The following is a 24,055-nucleotide window of genomic DNA, read 5'->3' on the forward strand; positions in this document are numbered from 1 at the left end:
CCTTATCTAGCCCCTTGTTGTTTTTGAACATGGAGAATGAAACCAGGCGTTGGGAATGATGGTTCCCACTGCTGGCTACAGTCCTTCCGCCTGCAGCTCATTTTAGCAAGCCCTCAGAAGACAGACGTGGCCTCTCCTGGTGGAAACAGGAGATCTCTGGGAATTAACATTCAGCACCAGTCCCGCCGTTTTTCAAAGGACATCAAAATAGCCTGGAACCACGGGAATATCCACTCTTGGAATTTAGGCAGCTTCTTCTGCTATAAAATTTGCTTCAAAGAGAAGAGGTCATTCAGATTCAGATTAATACTGAGATCTACGAGGGGATGTGCTGCACGCCCGCACAGAAAATCCTGCGGAGAACGCTTCACAAAAAATACACGCTTCAATTAAGAGGGCACCATGTACAATCTAACGGCAATGAAGCTTCAGAGATCTGCAACCAACATGGACTTCAGGTTTGGAATGATAGTTTTAACAAGGTGGCGCCTGTTACAGTACCTGGATAAAGATGCATGGATAAAAGACAAAACAACAGTTGAAAGAATAATCCAACACGCAGAAGAAACTGACTGAATAGTTTTACCTTTGCAATGAACACTGGAATAATCCCCAGAACAACTTTAACAACCTCACTTTTCTTTTCGAGGCTCATTTGCTAAATTTGTAATGCTTTCAGCAAAAAAAGCTTTTCATATTATAATATCTGCACAAAGACCATTGCCAAGACACTGATGTAAAGTTACAACAAATAATAGTACATAACAGGACTGAAAAGTGCAGGATAAAATTGTCAGCTTCATTTCAATACAAATCTAGTGCTGAACAATATCTTAAACAGTAATGCATGTCTTAAGTAGCGGTTAGACACTTCTCACATTATGATAATGTATGACAAATTATACTTCATGAATACTTTACAGTACATACTTTCCACAAATTCACCTCAATTCATGCATCACAATGTAAGAGAAGGCATCTGATTGAAGTGCGTATCCTCAGATGATCAAAGAAAATGCATTAGGTGAAATTTCAAGACTTTCTCCTTAATAGAGCCAAAGCAAGTGGAACTCCACATGCACATTTTGAGACATGACATTTTATCAAAAGAACGAGTCATTTATGTCATAGTTTGATGTTACAGTAACTGTTGGTTGTACTAGCTTCAGTCTTAGACCAGTCTCACCGTTAAGTAATCAGCTCTTCACCTGCCGGAATTCAAGATTATTTTAATTCGAGATTGGATTAATAATGTGAAAAGGGGCACCAAAATAAAGAATGCCCAATAAGTACCGGTGATGTATTTTTCTTTTAGCAATTTTTATTTTATGTTCATTTTAATTTCAGAATCACATCTTATTATTTTTTCATATACAACACCAACCCATTCTGGAATTGCAATTTGTGCCATGAGATCTTCGCTCGCAGTGTCGACCCCTGAATCTATCTGAGGAAAATGAGGAAGAGACTCCTCTAGCTCCGCCCACCTATCAGCACATTTTCGACAAACTCTGCAGCAATGGAGAGGAGGTACAGTGCCAGGTGGAGCACTCCTATTTGACATCACCTGGTGCCTACAGACTGCTGTCACTGAGTGAGTGAGGAACCTACAAAAAAATTCCCCTACATTTTATTCACTTCATTAAAATTTCACTTCCACTCCGATCAGAGTCAGCTTCAGGACGAACTGATCCATTTTATGACAATATCCGCTACTTAGATGTGAGTCTGCCACTAGAAATGTATTACAACGTTGCTTATATGCAATTAACAATTTGACACCAAATTACAAAACAGGTACACATACCACATTTTTTATTGTAAATGTTTTCCTGCGAGGACAAAAAGTTGGTATCAAGACTAAAATAAACTTAAGGAGAAAAGTGAAAAAAGACAAGCATTTGATGTACACTATAGCTCAGAAAATATTTTTGTTAAACATGGGGTTTTAATAACTCCTGGTCACGGAAGGCAAAGAAAAACCTAAGATCAATTGTTGGAAGTCAATGACAAATATTCACACCACATTACTGGTATACATCTTTCATGATCTAGATTAAGCACAGCCTTGCTGAGGTATTTAAATAGAACTGCAGCATATTGCTGAAAGGACTTTTTCAACAGGGAAAAAAATATAGAGCTGTACTCATCCAAACATTTTATTGACAATGCAGTGGTCTGGGAGAACTCACACATATAATTACAGAAATTAAATAAAAAACAAATCCAATTGTTCTGTAAAATTAGAGAGGTTCATCAATTAAGAATGCACATAATGTGCCTCACTATGTCCTTGGTCAGATGTTCAACCACAGTGCGTTCCGCAACAACCCCAATTCGGTGTTATTCAAAGCACAGAAAGGACAGCATCAGACGTGTTGCGATGGGGATTCTAAATGCTGATTTTGGTGAAGTCTCCACTGTTCGTCTGCTGCCTGTTGAGTTCTCTTCTTGAACTCCCATCTCCGGCTGCAGTCCCCTCACACCCAATGTCCTGGCCTATACTGGGCTACTGTGCAAACAAAATACTGAAGGCCATAACCACACAGCATAAAGCCACGTACGGGCTTTTCCGTTCACCTGCAAGAGATAACATACAATTATACACATTAATTCAAGCTCATTTTAACTGATCTGCTCTGTGGTTGGGCAGCTGTGTATTGTCTTGGTGGGGCAGATCATCAGTGGTGGATGAAGTAGGCGCTTAAAGTGCTTTGAAATGAAAAGTGCAACCTAAATTCAGTTATAGATCTCCTTATACCGTAGTTTAAAATAACCTAGCAAACCCGTAGAATTTCAGCCATCAATTGTTAATCATAATAATAATAATAGCTTACACTTATATAGCGCTTTTCTGGACACTCCACTCAAAGCACTTTACAGGTAATGGGGATCCCCTCCACCACCACCAATGTGCAGCCCCACCTGGATGATGCGACGGCAGCCATAGTGCCCCAGAACACTCCCCACACACCAGCTCTCGGTGGGGAGGAGAGCAGAGTGATGAAGCCAGTCCATAGAGGGGGATTATTAGGAGGCCATGACTGGTAAGGGCCAATGGGAAATTTGGCCAGGACACCGCTACTCTTTTAGAGAAACGCCCTGGGATTTTTAATGACCACAGAGAGTCAGGACCTCGGTTTTACATCTCATCTGAAAAACAGCACCTGTTTACAGTATAGTGTCCTCGTCACTACACTGGGGTATTAGGATCCACATGGACAGCAGGGTGAGCGCCCCCTGCTGGCCCCACTAACACCTCTTCCAGCAGCAGTTGCAGACTGATATGGCTGCTGGCTGAAGTGATATGGCTGCTGGTTAAGACTCGGGAAACCCTGTATAACGTAATCTGCATTAACTAGTAATACAATTTTGTGTTATGCATCTTGCTTTATATTTTTACTTCTGCACAGTTTCTTACACTTCATGCTCACTTACTGACGAGCTTCTTGAAGGGATTCAGAAAGCTGATTAGGGAAACCAATGGACAGACAGGGCAAGTAAATATCTGCACTATAATATGGTTACTGCCGGGAAAGCGATATACTGCACTTCCCCAGAGCTAGACTGCCTTTCCTCCAACTACGAGAAATCGTCTTTTGAACCTTTTACATGGAAGAGGAAGCCGGCATGACAAACACTTCAAACAATTAACAATCACATAGAAATATATCAAACTGCTGAGGCTGAATCACAATTTAAATATGCCTTCCAATGACAGGCCTGGTAATAACTACAAAACAAGTCCAGCTGAAAGCACTTAAATGACTGCATTTGGTACCGTCTCATCATCGGCAATGATTTACCTAAAAGAATATGGAATCTATGAAGAGAGAGCATCTCTCTGGAGGAACTGTAGTCTTACGTCTGCGTTTTATAATAAACTTTGAAAAACAAAGACCTTTCAGATCAAGTGTCTTTCTCAAGACATTTCTAGGGGTCTCAAAGGAAGCTTGGTGTCGAACAGCTCTGAGCTACCGACATATCAGTTTCTAAATGACTTTCAGGTTTAATGTTTATAGGACTGCAATTACTTATGAATGAGTTTTTAGGGTGTGTTACCCTGAGAACATTCATCCAAAACAGGCAAAGGTATGTTTGTTTTTAAGCAACAGGCTTTTTGTTAGATATATTAAAAAACAATCACTTCAGAATCCAGCTTGAATTGGTCCAACAATGAAGTCAGCTCAACTGGGTCCCATCATTCAGGTTTCTTTGTCCAGGTTATGTGCAATTGAAAAAGGCTTCTGCCATTTCAAGCTCTCAAAGAGGGAGAGACGTGATCTTGCGGGGATCTCTGGTTTCTTCGATAGTATATACCGAGCAGAAGAATGACTGAGACAAGAGCTAAAACAAGCCCCAATGTGAGATGAACCACTCTGAACTACTCAGTCCAGTGCTACACCGAACCTTCGCAAATCTAGAGGAGTTGGGGGCTTATTTTGGCAGCAGAAGGTGGTGTTGGTGGTGACGTTGTCTGGATGTTTAGATGGCAACCTTGAAAGAATATGTTTATTCACTCATATTATTAAGCTTTTGAGTTGCTTTAGAATGATAACCAGAAGCACAAGATAATACAAGACCTTTTGAAGCATTCATGCTTAATTGTACAAGATGCAAACATACAGCATTTGCATTTAGAAGGCAACTGGTGTCAAATGTTATGAGCACAAACCATGATGTCAATTAGACGTTTTCTTTCTTAACCATAACTTGTCATGGAGCCAACTAGCTTATCTTGGTCAGAACAAGATTTACATAATCTGCATAATGTGACAGTCATGTAACATCAGTTACATTTTTACACTTCCTTAACAGTGCATTATCAGAGTCTATATTAATATATCTTTAAGTCTACATTATTAAAGAAAATGTGACTGTTATGCAATTCTTTATAATAAAAAAAATGATAAGATATCTTACCTATCCTTGCACATTTCCAGAATATTCCCAGAACTCTGCAAATAACAGCGAGATAAAGACATTTTACTACAAATGTATGTAATACAGCTAACAAATTTAATGGAAATATTAGATTTGTTAGAGGTGCCCACCAATATCCTCAATGCATGTAATTATGGTTAGAAAACATATGCATAAACGGTAGAAAGACGAGTAAAAGAATACATGGTATTCTTTACCATGCCATAGACCCAGGAAGCAACACCTGCAAATAAATCAGTATCTGCACACATCTACATGATTATTTTACTGCATTACCTACAAAGCATGCAAGTATACACTGGACAAACTAAAAGATGGTCAAGAATTTTAGTTAATATCATTTTCAGCCACTCTGCACAATGATGATCACACTGCTGAAGACATGGTCATCTATGCATTTCAGCATCACGCCGATGGTGGCTGAGCGCGTTAACATCTCTTTCCACTCAGCTGAAGGACCCAACCTGAAACAAATGATTTTTTAAAGCTAAGTAAAAAACAAAACAAAATCCTTTTCTTTATTTAGCCACTTATCTGTGCGCTGCAGTTTAGCCTGTTATAAATGAACACACTGTAAACATACAGATATATGTGTCAGGGTCGTTACAACGTATAGTTTGCCGTTATTTCAAAATGATTGTTTTTACAGTTCACGGTTCGCAAGCGAAGGCAATGACGCCGCGGGGGGCTAAGAGTAAATTACTGCCAACTGCATCAGAGGTCACTGCCATTATGATCATAGTTTTCCTGTGCTGTGTGCTTCATTAGGAGCAATACCGATGAATTACTGGCTGAAGGAATGCTTCCTGCCTTGACACTTGATCTTTGTGGGCTTACCCTTTGGGTTGGACTTCCTTAGCACCTCATCGTGCTTCCCACGATTTAAGATAATCTCCGCCCGTGCGTGCCTGCCACCTTCTCCTGTCCTCTCTTAGGACCGAGCCATTCAAGCCTAAGATGCACGGAGGTGGAGAGCAGCACCAAATGACATAAAAATCACCCCCTCCATTACACTTTTTACATGTTCTCAACTGGTTTACTCACAGCTGGGTGATTAGTTCCCTGAAAGTTGTAGTTTCAGTCTTTCAATGAGTTAATTTCTTGAAACTTACATCTAAGAGAATCATTCTGGGTCAATATTTACTATAGAGTGACCATACTTAAGACTGCTTAATATACAGTATATATATATCAATATTCCTGGAGTAGTGTAACACATAGCATAATTAATTTCCTTAAGAAGTTTCAACTAACACTTTGGGGGATAAAGTTGCTATGTGTCAGGGTAGCCCACATCTCTTTAATGGCTAAGGTACATAATGCCTTCAGAGCAATAAATATGTTTTGAAAATATCCCATAATTAATTTAACCTTTGCATTTCAAAAGCCATGTTAGTGAAGAGCAGTGTGCCAGTACTGTAAGGAAATAAAGATGGCCGTACGAAGAACCATTTCCATACCAGAAGAAAACATTCATTGCATGAAACCCATAGTCACAATTTTAGATAATAAGCATAGAATGATTTCTGCAATTTAAACCTTTATGAAGACAAGTTTTCAGTAAAAAGAAAACACGTATAAGCAATGAGAGATGAACAAACTGAAGTCGGCTTGTGCAGAACAGCTCACAGAATCAAAAAGAAATGCAAAGAAACGCAATGAAGACAAGTTGCCAGTCCTTTGCAGAGTGTTTAAAACGTTCAACGAAAAACTCCATTAAAAGGTGTCAGGTTGCCAAAAAACACCTTCAAACAGAAGTGTTTTCACATTGTGAAATAGAGCTGAAATTGAGATATAACGAAGAGGTTAGATGAGGTACTGCCGAAGAAACGACCCCCTGGTGTCCTGGGGGATAAGGCAAGGGCACCAGTGAAACGTACTTGTGTTGTGAGAGCAAGAGGTCCGTATATCAGTGAGATACTCCAGACCGATGTGGAGCACTCGGCATAAACCTCCCTTTATTTCCTGCGTGAACAACGGAGCAGCTGTAGCAGCTGATAGTGTAGGACTTCAGCAGTCCTGGACACTGAAAATACCTCATTGATTACCAGCACTTAACTGCCTACATCTGATAAACACAGGAGCTTTGTTTGGACACAATAAAACACAATTGCTGTTTGAATGAGCTTGTACTAAATGCCAGGAAAGGCACGGTGACGAAAGCTGAAGCCAATCACTTTCTTCTGCAGCATCGGGTTACTTTCTGAGCTACTGAAAAAGCGGAAAGTCTAGAAATTAACTAATTTAAAGGTAAAATGAGCCCGCTTATAAGTACCAGCTTCAGACTGAAAAGAGTCTGCTAAAATAGTCAACATAGTCGGTACTGTAAAACACAGTCCGAGATTAAGGCATATTTCCCATCTTCCCCAGTTGTACTTGTTTGAACTACAGTGCAGGAACGCATGTCTTAGACTCAGATGGATTATAAAATTAAAACTTTTGATCTCACTTTCCCCTTCAGGACCATATTCCTGTACAGCTCAAAGCACCTTCTCAGCAAGAAAGGAGAGCAGGCACAGTCAGATTATAAATAATATTGCACTGCAATTCTAATAACCTGTTCTAAACAATCATAAAAAAGAGGGTTAGACAAAATAGATAAAAACCAACTCAGATAATATATAAATCTTGAGCACAGATAAAGCATGGCATTTCAGCAGTTCCGAAACTTTCAAACAACGTAATTTACATTCATGGATTTTGGGGAATACACTGAAATGAGGGAAAAGCTATTTTTAGCGCAACAAACTATGACTTCTTATTATTTAATTGAAAGTATTAGCTGCACTGAGACCGTGAAATTAAATATTTTTTAGCACTGGCAGAAGCATGTCAATGCTGGAAAATGACAGATACTTTAAAAAAATCTTAAAAATATGCAGAAAACTGAGGATTACTAAGGCACACAAATGTCCTAATCAATTTCAAGGCTGCACTGTTTCCATGTCATCTCATAAAAACTCAGCTCCATCCTGTACCTACAGTACCAGTAAGAATCTTCAGACTCCACAGACAATGTTTCCGCAATTTTTTTAACTTAATTTCATCATCATTCTCATCAGAATTAAAAGGCTGTAAAAATGTATGAGCAGAAGTGTTAAATAAGGAAACTAAATTGGGAAAATTCTCTAAAATATGGGAAAATCTAAGAAACCATATTAAACTGCTTTACTTAATGACAAATCAAGAACAAAGAGCCCAAACGGGTGAGTAAAGGGACTCAAGTGGAGCCAGTGTGAAGGAGAATGTGCCTTCTTGCATTTTATTTTGGGGATGACCAGCTGGCTGCGCTGCCCAATATAAATGAGGAAGACAATGATCAAGGAGCACAATTTTCCAATCTAATTAGCAGACTGTACGAACAAAACTAACAAATGAAGGCAAAACAATGTTATCATCTACTGCCAACAAGTTGGTACTTCGGTAAGATAACAGGACATGGTGTATCATTTTAATTTGGTTCAGTAACAACAATCAACCTTCAAACAGCAGGCCCGTCTGTTTCCTGAAAGGCATTTACAGCCCCTAATAGGAAGCAAGAACACGAGCAGGCTGAAAGAGACATATTATGGCCTTCTTTTATGTCCTGGAGTGGGCACTCTGAGCAATTCTGTACTCCTGCTCAGGGACGAGAACAACAGCATTAGTGTCGGTGCTCAGCCCTGGAAGATGCGACAAGAAACAGATGGTTCTCGATGCTGTCCACAGATGGGAAACGGTTCAAGTAGCCATGACGGAGTGGACAGCGATGGAACAGTGCTCTGAAGAGGAAGCAATGTCAATGGCTATGCAAGTCTGGCGCTGCTGGAGAAACAGACGAAGTGGACCGGGTGGTGCACATTGCAACCTACCCCAAAATATACAGATATAAAGATATAGTTAACCCAGCGGACTTGCTCGGAATGAACAGTGAAAAACCGAACCTGGGGACACAAGTTGAAATTAAGTGTAGGTCTCAGGACTACGATCCAGAGAAGATGATGAAATGCCACATTTGGATGGTGTGTTGGAAGAAGCACACAGATGTTTCTCTATGCATCTCCTGGTCTGATCTATGGTTTGCTGTTACAAAACCAAGATGTGGTAAGAAAATGTATGGAGAAACTAACCTCCACTAACACAGAGAGAGCCTTTATTAACCTTCAAAGCTATTAAGAAGCTTGTCTCTGACTAGTAAAGAGAAATACTACATTCTTGTGCTAAGTTGTTACTCAAGGTTAGTCATCTTAAAACTCTGATGTTAAAGAATGTTAAACTGAAAAGATTTTACCAGCAAAGCAAATTATAGTAATAAGATGAAGATTTATGTTTTCTAATGCTTTTTATTTTAACATAAGAAATAACTTTAATTACGTTTTTTTTTTTTAATCTGTGATGAATTCCATCCACCCATTACTGGACAGCCCCTTATCCAAGTGAGGGCTCTGGCTCATAGAAACAATCTGCCATGATGGAGGTCAGCAGGGCAGTGCAGTGGTTAGTACTGGTGCTGGGCTCAAGTCGTGAGGTGCCCACGCTACCTTGAAAGATGGTGTAAGGCAGAAATGTAAATTCTTTGGAGTTATGCTCTAATCAGCATTGGCTATAACATGAGAAAACAGTTTGCTTTCAGTAAAGGTCTTACTAAAAAGAAGACAACACAGGTTACTTCAGGCAAAGCTGTAATGCTGACTAACACATCCTATAGTGTGTCATAATTCACTTTGTCTCAGCAGTGGAAGCCGGTGGGAACTGCATTGCAAGACCCTGCAAAAACAGCCAGAACGTTAAAGCTATTGATTATGGGATATGACAAGGAATGTGATTTAGTTATTTAAACTACACACCTTTGAGAAGGAATGTCTAGTTGCAAAGACAGAATAATAATCCCTGAAAACATAATAAAACCCTTTTCCTACTTTTCTGCCCTCCGTTTACATGCGAATATCTCTCTACCGGACAAAGTTACCAAAAACGTCTTAAAATTTCTTAAATATGTACTATTAAACTGTTAAAAAAATTAAATCACTTCAAGCACCATCAATAAAAACATTTGTCAAAACATCCAGAAGTGTCTTTTACTATTATAACAATTTGTTATTACTACAGCTTCAGTTAAGTGAGAGGGAACCAAACTTGTCGTCTAGCAATCTGTAATAAAAACTGATTAAAATGACGCAAGGTAATTGATACACGAACAGCCAATATACAGTGCTCCTTCCATCCATCACCAATAAGCCATTTATTCCTGGCAAGGGTCATGCTAACTTCGAGTCCCAGCTCTAGGAATTATTCTGTTAAATTTACCAATCAAATCTAACTGGTGTTGGCCAACGCCTACATTGGCAGGCGATCCTCTTCATTAAACTAATTTGCTCCTCTCTACACATCCATAAAGCTAAAAGGCTACAAAAATGAATATATTTTTAAATGGAAAGTGAAATCACTCTTTTTTTCTTTACTGAACACATACAGTACATATACAATTTAATCAACTTTATTTTAAATATAATCACAGCATTTCTTACAAACCTTTTCAACACGGAACATATGGGGCCAAGGCATGTACATACCCAGTCTTGTTTTTATCCAGAATGCTTGGGGCCAGGGATCTGATGTAAGCACAGGTACAGATGAGAAGCAAGATGACTGTCAGCAGGCTCTGGAAGTTGAATATGGCAGACTGAAAGAAGAAAAGATACAGGTAAGCCATGGCCAATCTCAAAGGCTAATTCCCTGCATGTGTTTATAGTGCAGAGGCCCATTAATGCCAAGGTGCTGCGTGTGTCACTAACGCTAAAGCATTAAAGCATTCCGCTGACGCAGAAACACCTTGCATGGCACTAACACCATGTCGATCAATGCAAAGACGCTGCACATATAATTTTCTTATGCAGTGCTGCATGTTGCTGTTCTTATTTTTTTCCTGCATTTAAAAAGAAATATAAAAAAGGAATTAGATTAAATAAACCGGGCAACACTTATTACATTTTTTTACTGTGGGGTTACCCATTAACACACAGAGTATCAGGGCACCAGTATTGTCCTTTACAGTAAGTGTCTGGCTGAAGGGGTGTAGAGGACAAAAAAAAATAAAATTAAGCTACCTTCTCACTGAAACATTTGCAGCAAACAGGAATATTTCACCAACAATATGATCAGCGGAAAAGATGAACCGTGTCTGGCTGGGCTCAGCCTAAATAAGAAATGTCCTTTGAGCTCTGAGGAAGACAGGCGGCTGGGCAGGGAAGGGAGCCGCAGTGCTCTGGTTTATTTTCATTTCCTATGAGCGGTGAGCTGACTTTGTTTCAGTGGGAAAACGGAATGTTTTTGCGAGCTACAGAATACCCTTTTAAAAACAGTCCAGTTTAATAAAAGCACCCGGCAGGTTCTCCAGAGCTGCTCATAGCCAGGGCTCTGTCCTGCTGGTGCCGCAGGGAGAGCGCGGCCCTTGTGTTTTAAGAGCCTGCTGTACAGCGGCCGTGGATATAACGCGGATTTCGGTCAGAGGGGCCCACGCCGCGGACCCCCTCTCTCGGCTCCCTTCAGTCTGCGACGCCCTCAGAGCCCCAGTGGGAACAGATGTGCCACAGCGTTCGTTAAAGACTTCCAGGTGATGAATGGTGCTCAACTGGCTGATATGAGCCGTCATCTGCTCTCCGTCTCCAGAGGCTCGTTACGCAGATCTGCTACCCTTTTTTTCTGCCATCGCTATTAGTCTTGCCAATAAGCTGTTGTTGCAGCTGATGATACACGTTACGGTTCAGCTGCAGTTACCTATAGCTTTGCGAGTCCCATACATGACGGGTAATTTAGAAGAAATACTACACGAAAGGTAACAGATTCCAACGTTTAGCCATTTCGTACATGCGTTTTCTAAGAACTCTCCCCTCAAGGACCTCTTGATCTTTTTGGATTTAAATAATCTGTAACACTGTAGCTCCTATTGTGAACGCTTCCTTGGAAGCAATATTTATTCAAATCTGCATGTCCTTTGAAGCAGGATTGTAATATAGTTAACCTGTCAATCAAGTAAAAGTCGATTAGAAAGGCAGCAGAACTTGCAGAATATCTGGTGTGCAAAAACACAAATTTCCTTGGTCTGCCTGATGTCCTGACATGAAAGTGGACATTTCAGACTCCTCAGAGAGTCAAATGTGTAGTTCTACTATTCTTTCAGACATCCCACGCAAATAAAAAAAAAATATTTCATGTACCACACAAAGTGTTATTTATAAGATATCACCTTAGAGACTTCACTCCCCCCTAACCTGATTGTAATAATGGACACCTCTTTCAAAAATAAAAACGTAACTTTTAAAAAGAGTATGCTCTGACCAAACAACGCAATCAAAAAATACAATTTTAAACTCACCCCAAACTGAGCAAGTCTCCTTCTTCAACTTATTTGAATGCGATCTTATATAGCACACTGTCTATCAATTTGGACACTAACACATCAATGTCTTTTTGAGCATGGGTGATTACAGAAGAATTACAGTGCTGCCAAAGCAATAACAATTTACAATTACAATAACAATTTACAACGTCTGGAACAAGAACAGTATTGGAGAGGTTCACTCTCTGTCCCTCAGTATTGATTGTCCCTCAGTCTGCCCCCCATAAGATTGATAGTTGTTTTGATTCTGGTAGGAGTGGGAATTCTGGGATTTGATATGTTATTTAGGGAATATTGTCTTTTCCTGGAGCATGTCTTGCAGTGTAGCAGATTGTGTGTCCTTGTCTGTTTCTCTCTCCTGGCAGTGGGAGCACAGCCTGCCCTCTCTTGACAGCCAGGGCTGCCTGTGTCACCCAGTGTCTATGTCCAGACTGTGGTCACTGAGCCTGCCTTCTCTGGACATGCAGGTCTGTCTGTGTCACCCAGTGTCTATGTCCAGACTGTGGTCACTGAGCCTGCCCTCTCTTGACAGCCAGGGCTGCCTGTGTCACCCAGTGTCTATGTCCAGACTGTGGTCACTGAGCCTGCCTTCTCTGGACATGCAGGTCTGTCTGTGTCACCCAGTGTCTATGTCCAGACTGTGGTCACCGAGCCTGCCTTCTCTGGACAGCCAGGTCACCACATTATAGAAAAGATATTGCTGCTCTAGCTGCTCTTCTCTGGGCGGATTCTAGATAGACTTCAGGGATTAAGGAAATGTTCATCACAGAAAGGCTGAAGGAACTTAACATTTTTTAGTTTTGAACAGAGGGGACCTGATTCAAGTATTCAAAATCCTGAAAGGCACTGATAACGTCAACCCAGTGGACTGCTTCAGAATGAACAATGAAACATAAATCAGAGGACACAGGGGCAAAATTCGTAGAAGTTCAATTAAAACCGAGAATGAGAAGCTCTTCTCTACCCAAAGTGTATTGGGACTGTGTAATAAGCTTCCCAGCCGTACCCTAGATTCTTTGAAGAAGCAGTTGGATGTGATCCTTGGATCAATTAACTACTACCAAACGGGACAGACGAACAGAATGGCTTCCTCTTGTCTGTAGCTGTTCTAATGTTCTTTTGAAAACACTAAAGCAGGCGGCAGATACTTTCCTTTAGTTTTGGTCCGTGCAGGGTGGAAAGGTGATCATATGAGTGGGTTTGGAAAAAAGCAATCTGACTTTCACTCAGAACTCTATGCTGGCCTTCCTTATCAAGCATTCTGGCATCGATAATACTGCGGAACACCTTGCCCAGGTTAGTTTTCACACAGATGCCCTGGGAGTTACTAAGATCAAACCTGTCTCTCCACTTTTATAAACGAGCATAATTAGTCCTTATTTCTAGACCGCAGGGAAACTCCTGGCTCTCAGCACTAGGCTGAAGGGTTTAAAAAGGGCTTGTGGCAGCTTAGAGTTGCTGTGTCTCAGCTGTGTTTCAGTGATTCCATCTTTGAATACAAGGCCTTCTGTGGACTGAGGGCATGGAAGTGGTTCAGTAGCCCCTGATATTTGATTAGTGGAGTCTAGTTTTGGTTGCGTTCAATAGGCAATTACTGGATTTTGAGTTCTTCCATAGGTGTTATTTTTATCTAATGCTTCTACATTTGTAACTTGAGGTAAAGATCTGTATAATGTTATTTCCAGATTGTTCCGTCTTGGATAGCCAATTCTCTGGGTTTTCATTTAATCACTCGGGTAACCCTGGAACTCATAACTGGACATTACAACTAAGACTATAAAACTCATACTATACTACAACTCTCTGAGGCACTTACCTTTGTTAACTATTCAAAATTCCCGTCCATTAAACTATAAAATAACTGTCCCATGAGCAATCTGCATCATTTTCCTGTTATACTCCATGATTAGACAATCTTTCAATACCTCATCTGTCAGGCAGCTTCAAAAGTTCTGTGACAAAAGTCTTGGTTCTCCAAATACAACCTAATTTTGAACTCTCTCTGTAATGCCTCAATCTCCCTGTATTGCTTTAGGTATCATTACAAAATCCAATGCTTCTTAGCAACAAGCTTTATATCATTAGGTATAAACAGTTCAATTCACTGTAGAAAAGTACTTTCTTTTCCTGCCCTCTGACCTCTTTTCTAACTCCTTCTCAAATTTCTTCCCTCTCCTCTTTCCTTGACCTTATCTTCATCATCCTATAGTCTTTGTCCTCACCTTAATTTCTAGGTTTCTGTCTTTCTTTTCTGTTCCACATACTATTTCCTTTCCTCTACAGCACAGGATCCTGCTGGAAACCTGTATTCTGACTAAGCTGGCTCCTAAGGTGCAGTCATATTTGTAAATTTATTTTATCTATGACTGTAGATTTATTTTCACTTGTATATAAATAAAAAGGGCACCTTTGTGTTGCATATTCTCTTGATTCCCAAGATTGCAGACATAACTAGTTATTCAATTTCATCATCGATATGGAGTGAATGTGTAACTCAAAGATTAATGAATTATTAGTTAACACTGAATGTGACATTATAGGGAAAAGCACAACAAAGCAGGAAGCAGCCGTAATTAGCATTTGTGACTGGTGCATCAGGGTGTTCTGTAAACCTTCAAGCACACACTGCAGACTTAAAGTGTGGTCTTGAGTCCCACAAACAAGCTACACTTCCTAGTCCATGTGTATTCTATTCTGCTGCACTGCTAATTTCATATATTCAAGAAAAAAATACACAGTGTTGTTGTACTATAGTAATAATGGATGCTGTAATGGCACTGAAACATGACTGAAGAGTGAAATATTAGAAAAGCCCACCCTGTTAACATGTTTCAAATCAGCGGTTTGTGGTAGCTCTCAGCACTGTACGCAGGCAGGAAACACTTCAGTTTAAGCCTTGAACTTGAGATCTGTTACTACCTTTACAGGCAATGCCTTTTCTGAAATGTCTTGTTAGTTTTTTAACCATCATCATGTATTTTCAGTTTCTCAGACATCTCATTTTCTAGGGGCTTTGAGCTAAACCTCTGTTCCACTACTGCTGGAAAGAACAGTGACCACTTGCTTGTGTGGAGCCACTCAAATAATTCACACAGAATGTTTTATATTTACTGCAGGCTGTTGAGTTTCTCAATATTTTCCCAGGCTGCACATTTTACATCCACACCACAGCACAGAGAAACCATGACAATTTAACTCTTCCTGATGACTAAAAACACGACTGGGATGAGCCTAGATTCAAGGAGATGTCTGTTAAACACTACTCCTGCTTCAACCTCATTTTTGGAGAAAAAAAATCCTTAAGTTCACACTTTAAGCAACATACTGTACTTAAGATGTCTTGGGGATTGGCCATTAGGAGCAAGGTCAAAAGATACAGGCAGCCACAGGCAAGGTAACAGTTCTTTACAATTCTTGCTTCTCATTTTCCAGATGTTGTGCTTTATGTCCTGTTGTTTTTTTCTTTGCTAATAACAGGCTAATTCTAGATCCCTGCTGTCGAGCTGCCTGTCATGGGCTCACAGTGACCGGCCCGTGGGCAGGTGGATGAAAGTGACGCAGGCATCACAGACACTGGAGAGTTAAACACTGTTATTTGGCGTTCAAACTAAACACGTTATCAGAAGCCAAATTAGAGGCAAGGAAACAAAGGTGGAATGAAAATCTTAATACAATGAAAGTAGAGTACATGAGAGACTGAGTAGGGAAGATGGGGGATCTGATTCAAGTCTTGTGATTTCATAGGACAGTACACAGCACTCAGGTCATTTAAAATTAGCCAGCTGGATACTGCTGAGTACAGCAGTTGCCAATTATTTCATAATTAAATCTTTTTACACAGCCGCACGAACACAACAGCACGAACTGCTGTTAACATCTCCTTCCAATATAACCTTGCAAGGTGATATCGATACCATAATATAACGTATTAAAAGTGCATGTTTGGAAGAATTAAACCACGGACAAAATCATTGCGACTTCTGGTTGACTGAAACGAAACTAACAAAATTTAAAAATACAGCGTATGGGGCTTAAATGAAAACCTTCCAAAAAATTAAAACCAGCATGTTTTTGTGAGACTTCAACCCCAGACTCCTATCTACAGTGCTGAGAAAAGGTTTGTGAGCCCCTTAGGATTTTTACATATTTGATTTCTAATATGTTATTAGATCTTCATCTAAGTTCTAATAATAGGTATAATTAACCTGATTAAATAAAATGCCACATGATACTCTTTCAACATTTCTCATCAAATGATGCAACATTCAATATCCATGTGTGACAAAGTATGTAAACCTTCAGACTGGTGGCACCTCCTTAAGCTGCAACGAACAAACGCAACTAAACATTTCCTGGAACCGTGGATCATCTCCCACATTGGTTTTGAGGAATTTCAGTCCATTCCTCCTCACAGATCTCCTTTAACTGTTGTGACGTCTTAGGGTTGTCTTGCACGGACAGCTCTCTCCTTGTCCTGCCACAACATTTCTATGGGGTTTAGGTCTTTATGACTTTGACTAGACCACTGTAAAACTGGGTTGGAATTTCTTCTTCTGCAGCCATTCTTTTGAGGATCTGCTTGGATATATAGGATTGTTGTCTTGCTGCAAGATCCACTTTTGGCACAGATGGATGGCCGCCATTCTCCTCTGGAATCCTCCGATACAAAGCAGAATTCCTGGTTGTCTCAATGATGTCCCGCTGTCCAAATCCTAAGTCAGCAAAGCCATCCTTAACCCTCCATGCCTCATGGTTCAGATGAGGTTCCTCTACTCAAAATAAATGTTTGGTTGAGGACAAAGAACTCTACCTTTGACTGCTCTGGCTAGAGAATATTGTTCCAAAAGCTTTGTGGATCATCTGTGTGCTCTTTGTGAAAAATATCCTTCTTTTTTAAGCTGTGGTTTTCTGCTTGCTATCCTTCCATGAACACAGTTGTTCAGTTGTTTCAGTTGATAGCCGGGTCATAAGCAGTCACATCAGCAGTCTGTCTGACATGGATTGGTAGAACCTCAAGTCCTTAGAAACGGTTTTGCAACCCTTTCCAGATTGATGAGCACCAATAACTTTTTCCAAAATTTATATACTGTAGGTTGGGGCTTCCAAACTTGGCTCCCATGACCTTCTTAATTATTTAAACAACTGATTCTAATTATTCCCTTAATTGAGCTAATGAGACTGGTGGTTCCTTACTTGTCCACATCCTCATACCTTAATTACTAATTGCTGAATTTAAACATCATTTTGTTTCAAGAGATATGAATTGGCTACTAGTTTTGATTCACGAAGGCTATCATGGCAAAACTATAAAGCTGCCATATTTATCTTTGGGGTGCACAGACTATCTCTGCACTACAGTATATCACACGTCCTTCTCTGAGCAACTGAGTCTAATTACCCTCTTCTACAGCTCTGTCATTGAGAGTGTTTTCACCTTTTCCATCACTGTGTGGTTTGGCAAGCCTTCTGCCCAGGACAAAAAGCAGCTAGAAAGAGTAATGTATTTCACCTCCAAAACCGTAGGATACCACCTTCTCTCTGAGGACTCACTCTCTGGACTGAAACGCAAAGCTCTAAAGATCCTCATCGACCCTTCTTACCCTGCCCCAGCCTCAGTTTACTCTCCTCCCCTCTGGTAAGCGGCTCAGGTCTTCAGGTCTGTCAAGACAAGGGCTACCAGGTTCTGTAACAGCACCTGTCCAGAGGCTGTGAGATACATAAACTCTGCACTTTAATTTTGAAATTTTTGAACAGCTCACTGGTATTCTATGAGACCCCACTGTTAATTATTTTACTGGTGTGTGTTTAGGATGGTTTGTGAACGTGTGGAGTGGATGCTGTCTGTTATCGGCTTTATGTTGCATAATTGTTTTCTATGTCTTTACTTCTATGATCTCTCCGAACCAAATACCATGCAACTGGTTGTCATGGCAATAAAGTATTAATATTGATATATGAAATGGTACTTCATTGCACTACTTTAACAGATTCAACAATATATCAGTGACTGTCAGGCCAGCACAAAACTTCAAAACCTGTCATAAGCAATTTATGTGTAGTCTTGATGCGAGTTCATGGTCATTTTCATTATGAAAACCAAAATCCCTCGCTCACAAATCACATTCAGAAGCATGAAAAGTGTGTAACGATTTTCGATCATGCACTCTTAATTAAGGCACCGTACATCATATATCAGAAACCCAAATGAGAAACGTGCACTTCAAAACCCACTTTACTCTGTTAAAGTTCTGCGGTGACTGAAATTTTAGCTTCCAGAAATTTTCATAGTCAGCGTCTGCAGCTTTCGGCTTCTAGCAATTTCCTCTTTTCTCACAACAAAACTAAATCCTCAGCCACTGCTTGAGACAGGACTGTCAGATTGTTGGCAAGAGCGCTAATATTTTAGCTGTGCCTCGTTGTTTTGTAGATGATAGAAATTTCCCTTTAAGTGAGCACTCACGGGCACCACAATGAAATTCAAATGGTGAAAACCCAGGCAGTTTTTCGATTTTCCTCTGCTTAATTTGTCTGTATCTGACAATTAGGTTTCAATATCTCTTCTGTGATAAGAGATTACATTAAGAGACAAGCATTCTTTGAATTTAAGCGCTTGAGCAGTCAAATTGATCAACTCGAACCATGGCTTATAGCAGCATCTTCATCATTACACTCACTAACACTGAGAGGTTCCACAAACAGCCCAACTAGTAGAGGAGCTGATGGGAATTTTAGAACATAAGTTGGCTGAGATAGCTCTCTCGCTTCCAATTCCTTTTTTTTTAAAGGCAACAGTAAGAGTAGTGCTGATTAAGTCTGTAAAAATATTTTTAATATTTACTAGAACGCTTTTATACTCTAGAACTACTCAAGTCTGTACCTCACAAACGTTCCAGTTGTTGCGTCCTTCAGCTCTTTAAGTGCTACAGAAATCCCTCCTCCAGGGGTACCCAAATAACTGGCATGAAAGTCAAAGTTGTCAATTAATTTTCAGAGGCCAGGAATGGAGATCCAGAGTGTTTTGGGGTTCCTTGCACGCAATAAAGGACGGCTTGCTCTGAATGGCAACTGTACCCTCTAACCCCATCAGACACAGTTGACACTGTGACAGTTGGTCGTAGTGCATGTCTCACTCTACTCTTCTATGCTGAAAGATTAGAGTCTATATAAAAACATACCAATTAAAGAATGTTTTAAAGATTCATGTTAATATTTAAAAAAATCTGAAACTAATATTATTAAACTCCTACTTCACAGCAAAGATTTTCCTGGGGAGAGCAAAGAGTTTTAAAGTGATGCCAATAATGTTTCTGCAGCACATATAGTATCAGACATCACCATTTCTTCTGGTATGGTAAGCCTTGTCAGATACGAAACACCCCAAAATGACCAATTTAAATGACTGTACCTCAAACACTATGTGAAATACCGTGAACGTCTGTCCAAAGCTCTTTCTGTGCTGAATAATAGGAGCATCTGGGATGCTCAAAATAACCCTGAATTCTCACTGAATGACCCACTTATGAAAAAGGTATTTGTATCCAGACCATTTTCAACCTTCTTGCAACAGAAGCGTGGGGAAGAATTAAAAAAGCAAACAGGATGACATGACATGCATAGTTAAATTTTTAGAATATGAATTGGCAGAATTTAAATCAAGGATTATTTTAAATGTGCACAATTAACACAATCCTGTGGATTGCGGATACCTTGCTCAGGTTAGACCCTCCATCTGATCACATTGTTCGGTAGGATGTAACTTATATTTTGACCACCGGGAAAAAATACATGAACATGAATGTATGCACATACTTTTCGCTAATTTAGGTTATAAACAATGGTTTAATTAAACCAAAACAAAGTTGACAGTTAAGATTTTAACATGTTAAGTTTCATGTTACTACTCTTACAGGATTCGAGGGGGGCACTGAAATTTTTTATAGCAGCTTTTTTTTTTTCTTGAAATCCCACTTTTTTGAGCGCGACATTTACATCGACAAGCTCTTTCAGGTGTACTACTTACAACCCACCGTACGTCCAATGGCTGTCTGGGCAGTAAGGGACGTACACGATAGAACACGCCACTTCAACATCAGTCATAATCTTATGCTTTTTAACTTAGCACGTTTCTTTGAAAAAATGCAAAGCACATGCAAAAGCGTAGAACCTTAATGCAATTTTCTCTATGAGAACAGTAAAGGTGCAGGGAGGGAAAAAAAAGTAAAGTCTTCGGAAACCCGACACTAAACGCACAGCGCTAAATTCTGATTCCACTTCTTAAGGATATATGGATGATAAATTTGGAAAACAAGTATTTAAATAGCTATCTATGAGCGTATTTTAAAAATACATATCGTTTTAAAGGTGGCAAACAGTGAATCTCTTACCATAATGACACTCCGCTCACAGCCACATCACACTTCCTCTGGGCCCCTGGAAATGACGTCACCGGCAAGGAGGTGCGGAAAGCCCCGATTGGCTCTTCAAATCGGCGCCGAGCCAGTGAGTCCGAGAATGACGACAGCGCCCCGGTGGCCATGTTTAATGACGCGTCTGCTTTAACTCGCTGTCATTGGTCCGTTGCTGCTTTGACTGACTGATCCGTCCACGCGCAGGGTACACGGAAGAGATCACACAGTTAGAGGTAGGATACGTGTTGTGGTCCGAAGGTTCAAATTGTGGTCCAAGCAGGACAACAGAGACAGTCTGTCGTACACTATGACAGCTGCACTTTCAGAGGAGCTGAGTGATGCCAGGGGAAGTCAAAGATGTGTTTCCTACTTTAAAGCCACTGGGACGGTTCAGTACCCTTCCCTCCCTCGCCTAAGCAGGTTTCAAACTGTCGCCAAAACACTGTGACAGTAAGGGACTGTGTGATGCAGCTGAGTTAGAAAAACTACGCTATAATTGTGAACATGATACTGACACCTACATTACATGAAACTGGACAGTACGAGTGTACCGGAGACGTGTTTTATTATCAGTTTTGATTCATGCAGAATCGACAGTGATGATGTAAGGGCTATAGTATACTGTATGTTTGACATTGCCTTATTTTGTCAAGCTGCCGTCACTGCATTCCCTCGTGTGTGAAAACACTGTTTTGAGAAGGACTCGGACACATTCTAATCGAGAGTCTTTGGTTTATTTTGTATTATTTTTTCATTTTGTTATTCCTTATTAACCAAATCCTTATTCATATGATTGCATTCTATAATTCTGAAACAGAATAAAAAAATATCGTCGTTCATTGTTAAGAACCACTGTGTTTTACCATAACCTTTGGGATCGATACAGAATATAAGTTTAATTTCCCTTAACTGAAAGAAAAATACGCAGCTGCTCATTGTTACGTCCTGTATCACAGTGTAACCTCAGTGGCTGATTTTCTTGAGTTATGGTGATGTCGATCATTTTTAACCTTTCAGATACAAACTGACAGTACACTCTCTTTCTCTGTTTTAGGTCTGTATCCCTTTGAACATTTGTTCAAAGTCACTTGATTGCATCGCTGCCAAGTCATGAATGATCAATTACTTAAAGTGGTGCCAAACGTATTTAACCAGTATGCAAAATCTGTATTGTGTGCTTTCATTTTCTGAATAGCTTCCTCGTAACTTAATTCTAATATTTGTAATAATAGTTACAGGATAGAAGTATTTTGCAGTTTACCTACTCTCTTAGGAACAATTTAGAGAGTAATTGCTGCAGACTTGGAGAGAATGTGCAGGGTGCAGAGTTCTTTGTCTTTTTTGTGATTATTTATTATGTTCCACAGAGGATGAAATCCGTGATCTTGAATTGAATTAATGGAGCTTGACGAAGGAGGGGATTGTTTCATTTTTTTCATATTTCACACGAAAGCAGCGCTCAAAGTTCATTTCATATTCATATGCATTCATATTCATATTCACAAATATACCGTATTTGTGCACCAATTATAATTGTGCAAGTGTCGACATGTTCATCTTCTGTGCTCTGAGAAATCTACAGCAGTGTCTAGTGAATCAATATTAAAGACAAGAAAAAAATAAATGATCATAAATTGAAAGCAACATTCAGCTGGGTACCTCTATCTCTATGGCATGATACAGTATCATTTTGGATGATTTTCTTCTCTACTGTTCCAAAATGATCTTTCATTGTCAGTCTATCTTTTTCTTTAGCATGTGTTGAGTAAATAAATGAGATTGAAATGCATCTTTAGTTTGTTCTTTAGTAAGGCAGTCTGCTTCTTAGCCGGTTTTGTACTCAGTACTCACTTTACTGTTAGGAATGGGAGCAACAGTGAAACTATATGACTTAACAATGCACACTAATGATAGTCACCTTTGAGGATGTGTTTTTCTTGGACATTTTCTGGCCCATACTCCTGCTGTGGTTTTACATATAATTTGGGAATGTATCCCTGTTCCATCATCATAAGAGCATGAGACAGATTACAAAAAGTGCAAAGCAATAATTTTGCAGTGCAAATACAGTACTCAAATGCTATCATCTGTCCACTTCTGTAACATAAAGTTTGCCATTGTCTTAAACAAATGCTGCTGCCAACATGCAATGAGAATGACAAGCAACACAGTGTTACATATTTTTAAAGGTTCAATCATATGGCTAATACATCACATTTGCTGCATTCTGTAATTCTGTTCACAATTGGACACCAGGTGTCAAACCACTGTATCTTTTTAGGCACTGAATCTTGAATTATAGGGACTGTCTTCTGCCTAGTGCATCTTATTTCCTGCCAGGCTGTGATTGATTTTGGAAGATGATTTCTTACATTCTCCCCATTTTCCTTGTTGAGGATTTAATTCTGATTTAAAGCACATTCGGTTTCTTAATGAGACAGTCATCTTCCAGTGACTGGAAGGCAGGTCTTTTCTGTCAGGATGATATGTCAGTCATCAGTTTATCAAAGTAAGGCCAAAGGTGTTTAATTCTTCACAAAATCCCAAAGAACCTATGATGGAAATTTAGCTGAAAAATACAGAAAAAAATGTTATATTTCTTTAAGAGTTCTCAGCAGCCTAGTTACCCAATAACAAAAAAGAGATGAGCAGCAATCCTTGTAGAACTCTGCCCTACCCAAGGACGGAATAAATAAATTTGACAAAAAATGTTTCAGAACACTTTTGAAATGTTTCTATTTAATTGTTTTTACACGGAGATCACCTCAGTTATTCCCCTGTGAGGTTTCACAGAAAATCTATAAAAGCCTTTTTGATTTGGGGCATTGAGGGATTGAGAGCTCTTGGAATTATGTCACTGGAACATAATACAAACAATCCTACATCTGCACCCCAGGCCTGACCAGGGCTTTTGAGTCAAACCGGCTTCCCCTGGGGATATTGCAGAGATTGTACTGAAATTATAAGAGGCTCAGTCTTTGCTGTATGTGGCTCACTTGTATCCTAAATAAGACTGATAGCTCCTGTGCATTACTGATGGTAGCAGGCCAAGTGACATTGTTATGATTTAAGAGGCAAAATAATGAATTAGATAGTGTTAAAATGAAGCCATGTATGAGCCAATTGATTGGGAAAGCGATGGACTGCTTTGTTCATGTGTGTACAAAGGGATCTTAGAGGACACCCATTTCAACACAGTAGCTGGACAGGAAGAGAGGGTGCTAGTCTTTCCAAGTGCAGTCAGCTGTATCAGTCTTGCCAAAGAAATGCCTGTAAAATCTTAGGTTTGTGTGCTGAATGGGAAAACAGCTTGGGCATGATCTGA

At 39.8% G+C, this 24,055-nt stretch overlaps 2 protein-coding genes across 2 annotated transcripts in view; one reads left to right on the forward strand and one right to left on the reverse strand.

Moving 5' to 3' along the window:
* Positions 1 to 1,798: 1,798 nt before the first annotated feature.
* On the reverse strand, positions 1,799 to 20,835 carry tmem167a (transmembrane protein 167A). Its single transcript, XM_088630636.1, has 4 exons — positions 20,707 to 20,835; positions 10,497 to 10,606; positions 4,924 to 4,958; positions 1,799 to 2,580 (listed from the first exon to the last, which is right to left on the reverse strand). The coding sequence occupies exons 1-4, from the start codon at positions 20,707 to 20,709 to the stop codon at positions 2,510 to 2,512; spliced, it is 219 nt and encodes a 72-aa protein (XP_088486762.1). The 5' UTR covers positions 20,710 to 20,835; the 3' UTR covers positions 1,799 to 2,509.
* A 2-nt stretch (positions 20,836 to 20,837) lies between these two features.
* The window catches only part of xrcc4 (X-ray repair complementing 4), a 156,440-nt gene continuing 153,222 nt past the window's right edge, over positions 20,838 to 24,055 (forward strand). Inside the window, exon 1 of the mRNA XM_088630633.1 lies at positions 20,838 to 20,963. The gene's annotated coding sequence lies outside the window, so the exon portion shown is untranslated. The remainder of the gene's footprint in view (positions 20,964 to 24,055) is intronic.

This window comes from Lepisosteus platostomus, chromosome 4, assembly GCF_059453375.1.
Source record: "Lepisosteus platostomus isolate fLepPlt1 chromosome 4, fLepPlt1.hap1, whole genome shotgun sequence".
NCBI lineage: Eukaryota > Metazoa > Chordata > Actinopteri > Semionotiformes > Lepisosteidae > Lepisosteus > Lepisosteus platostomus.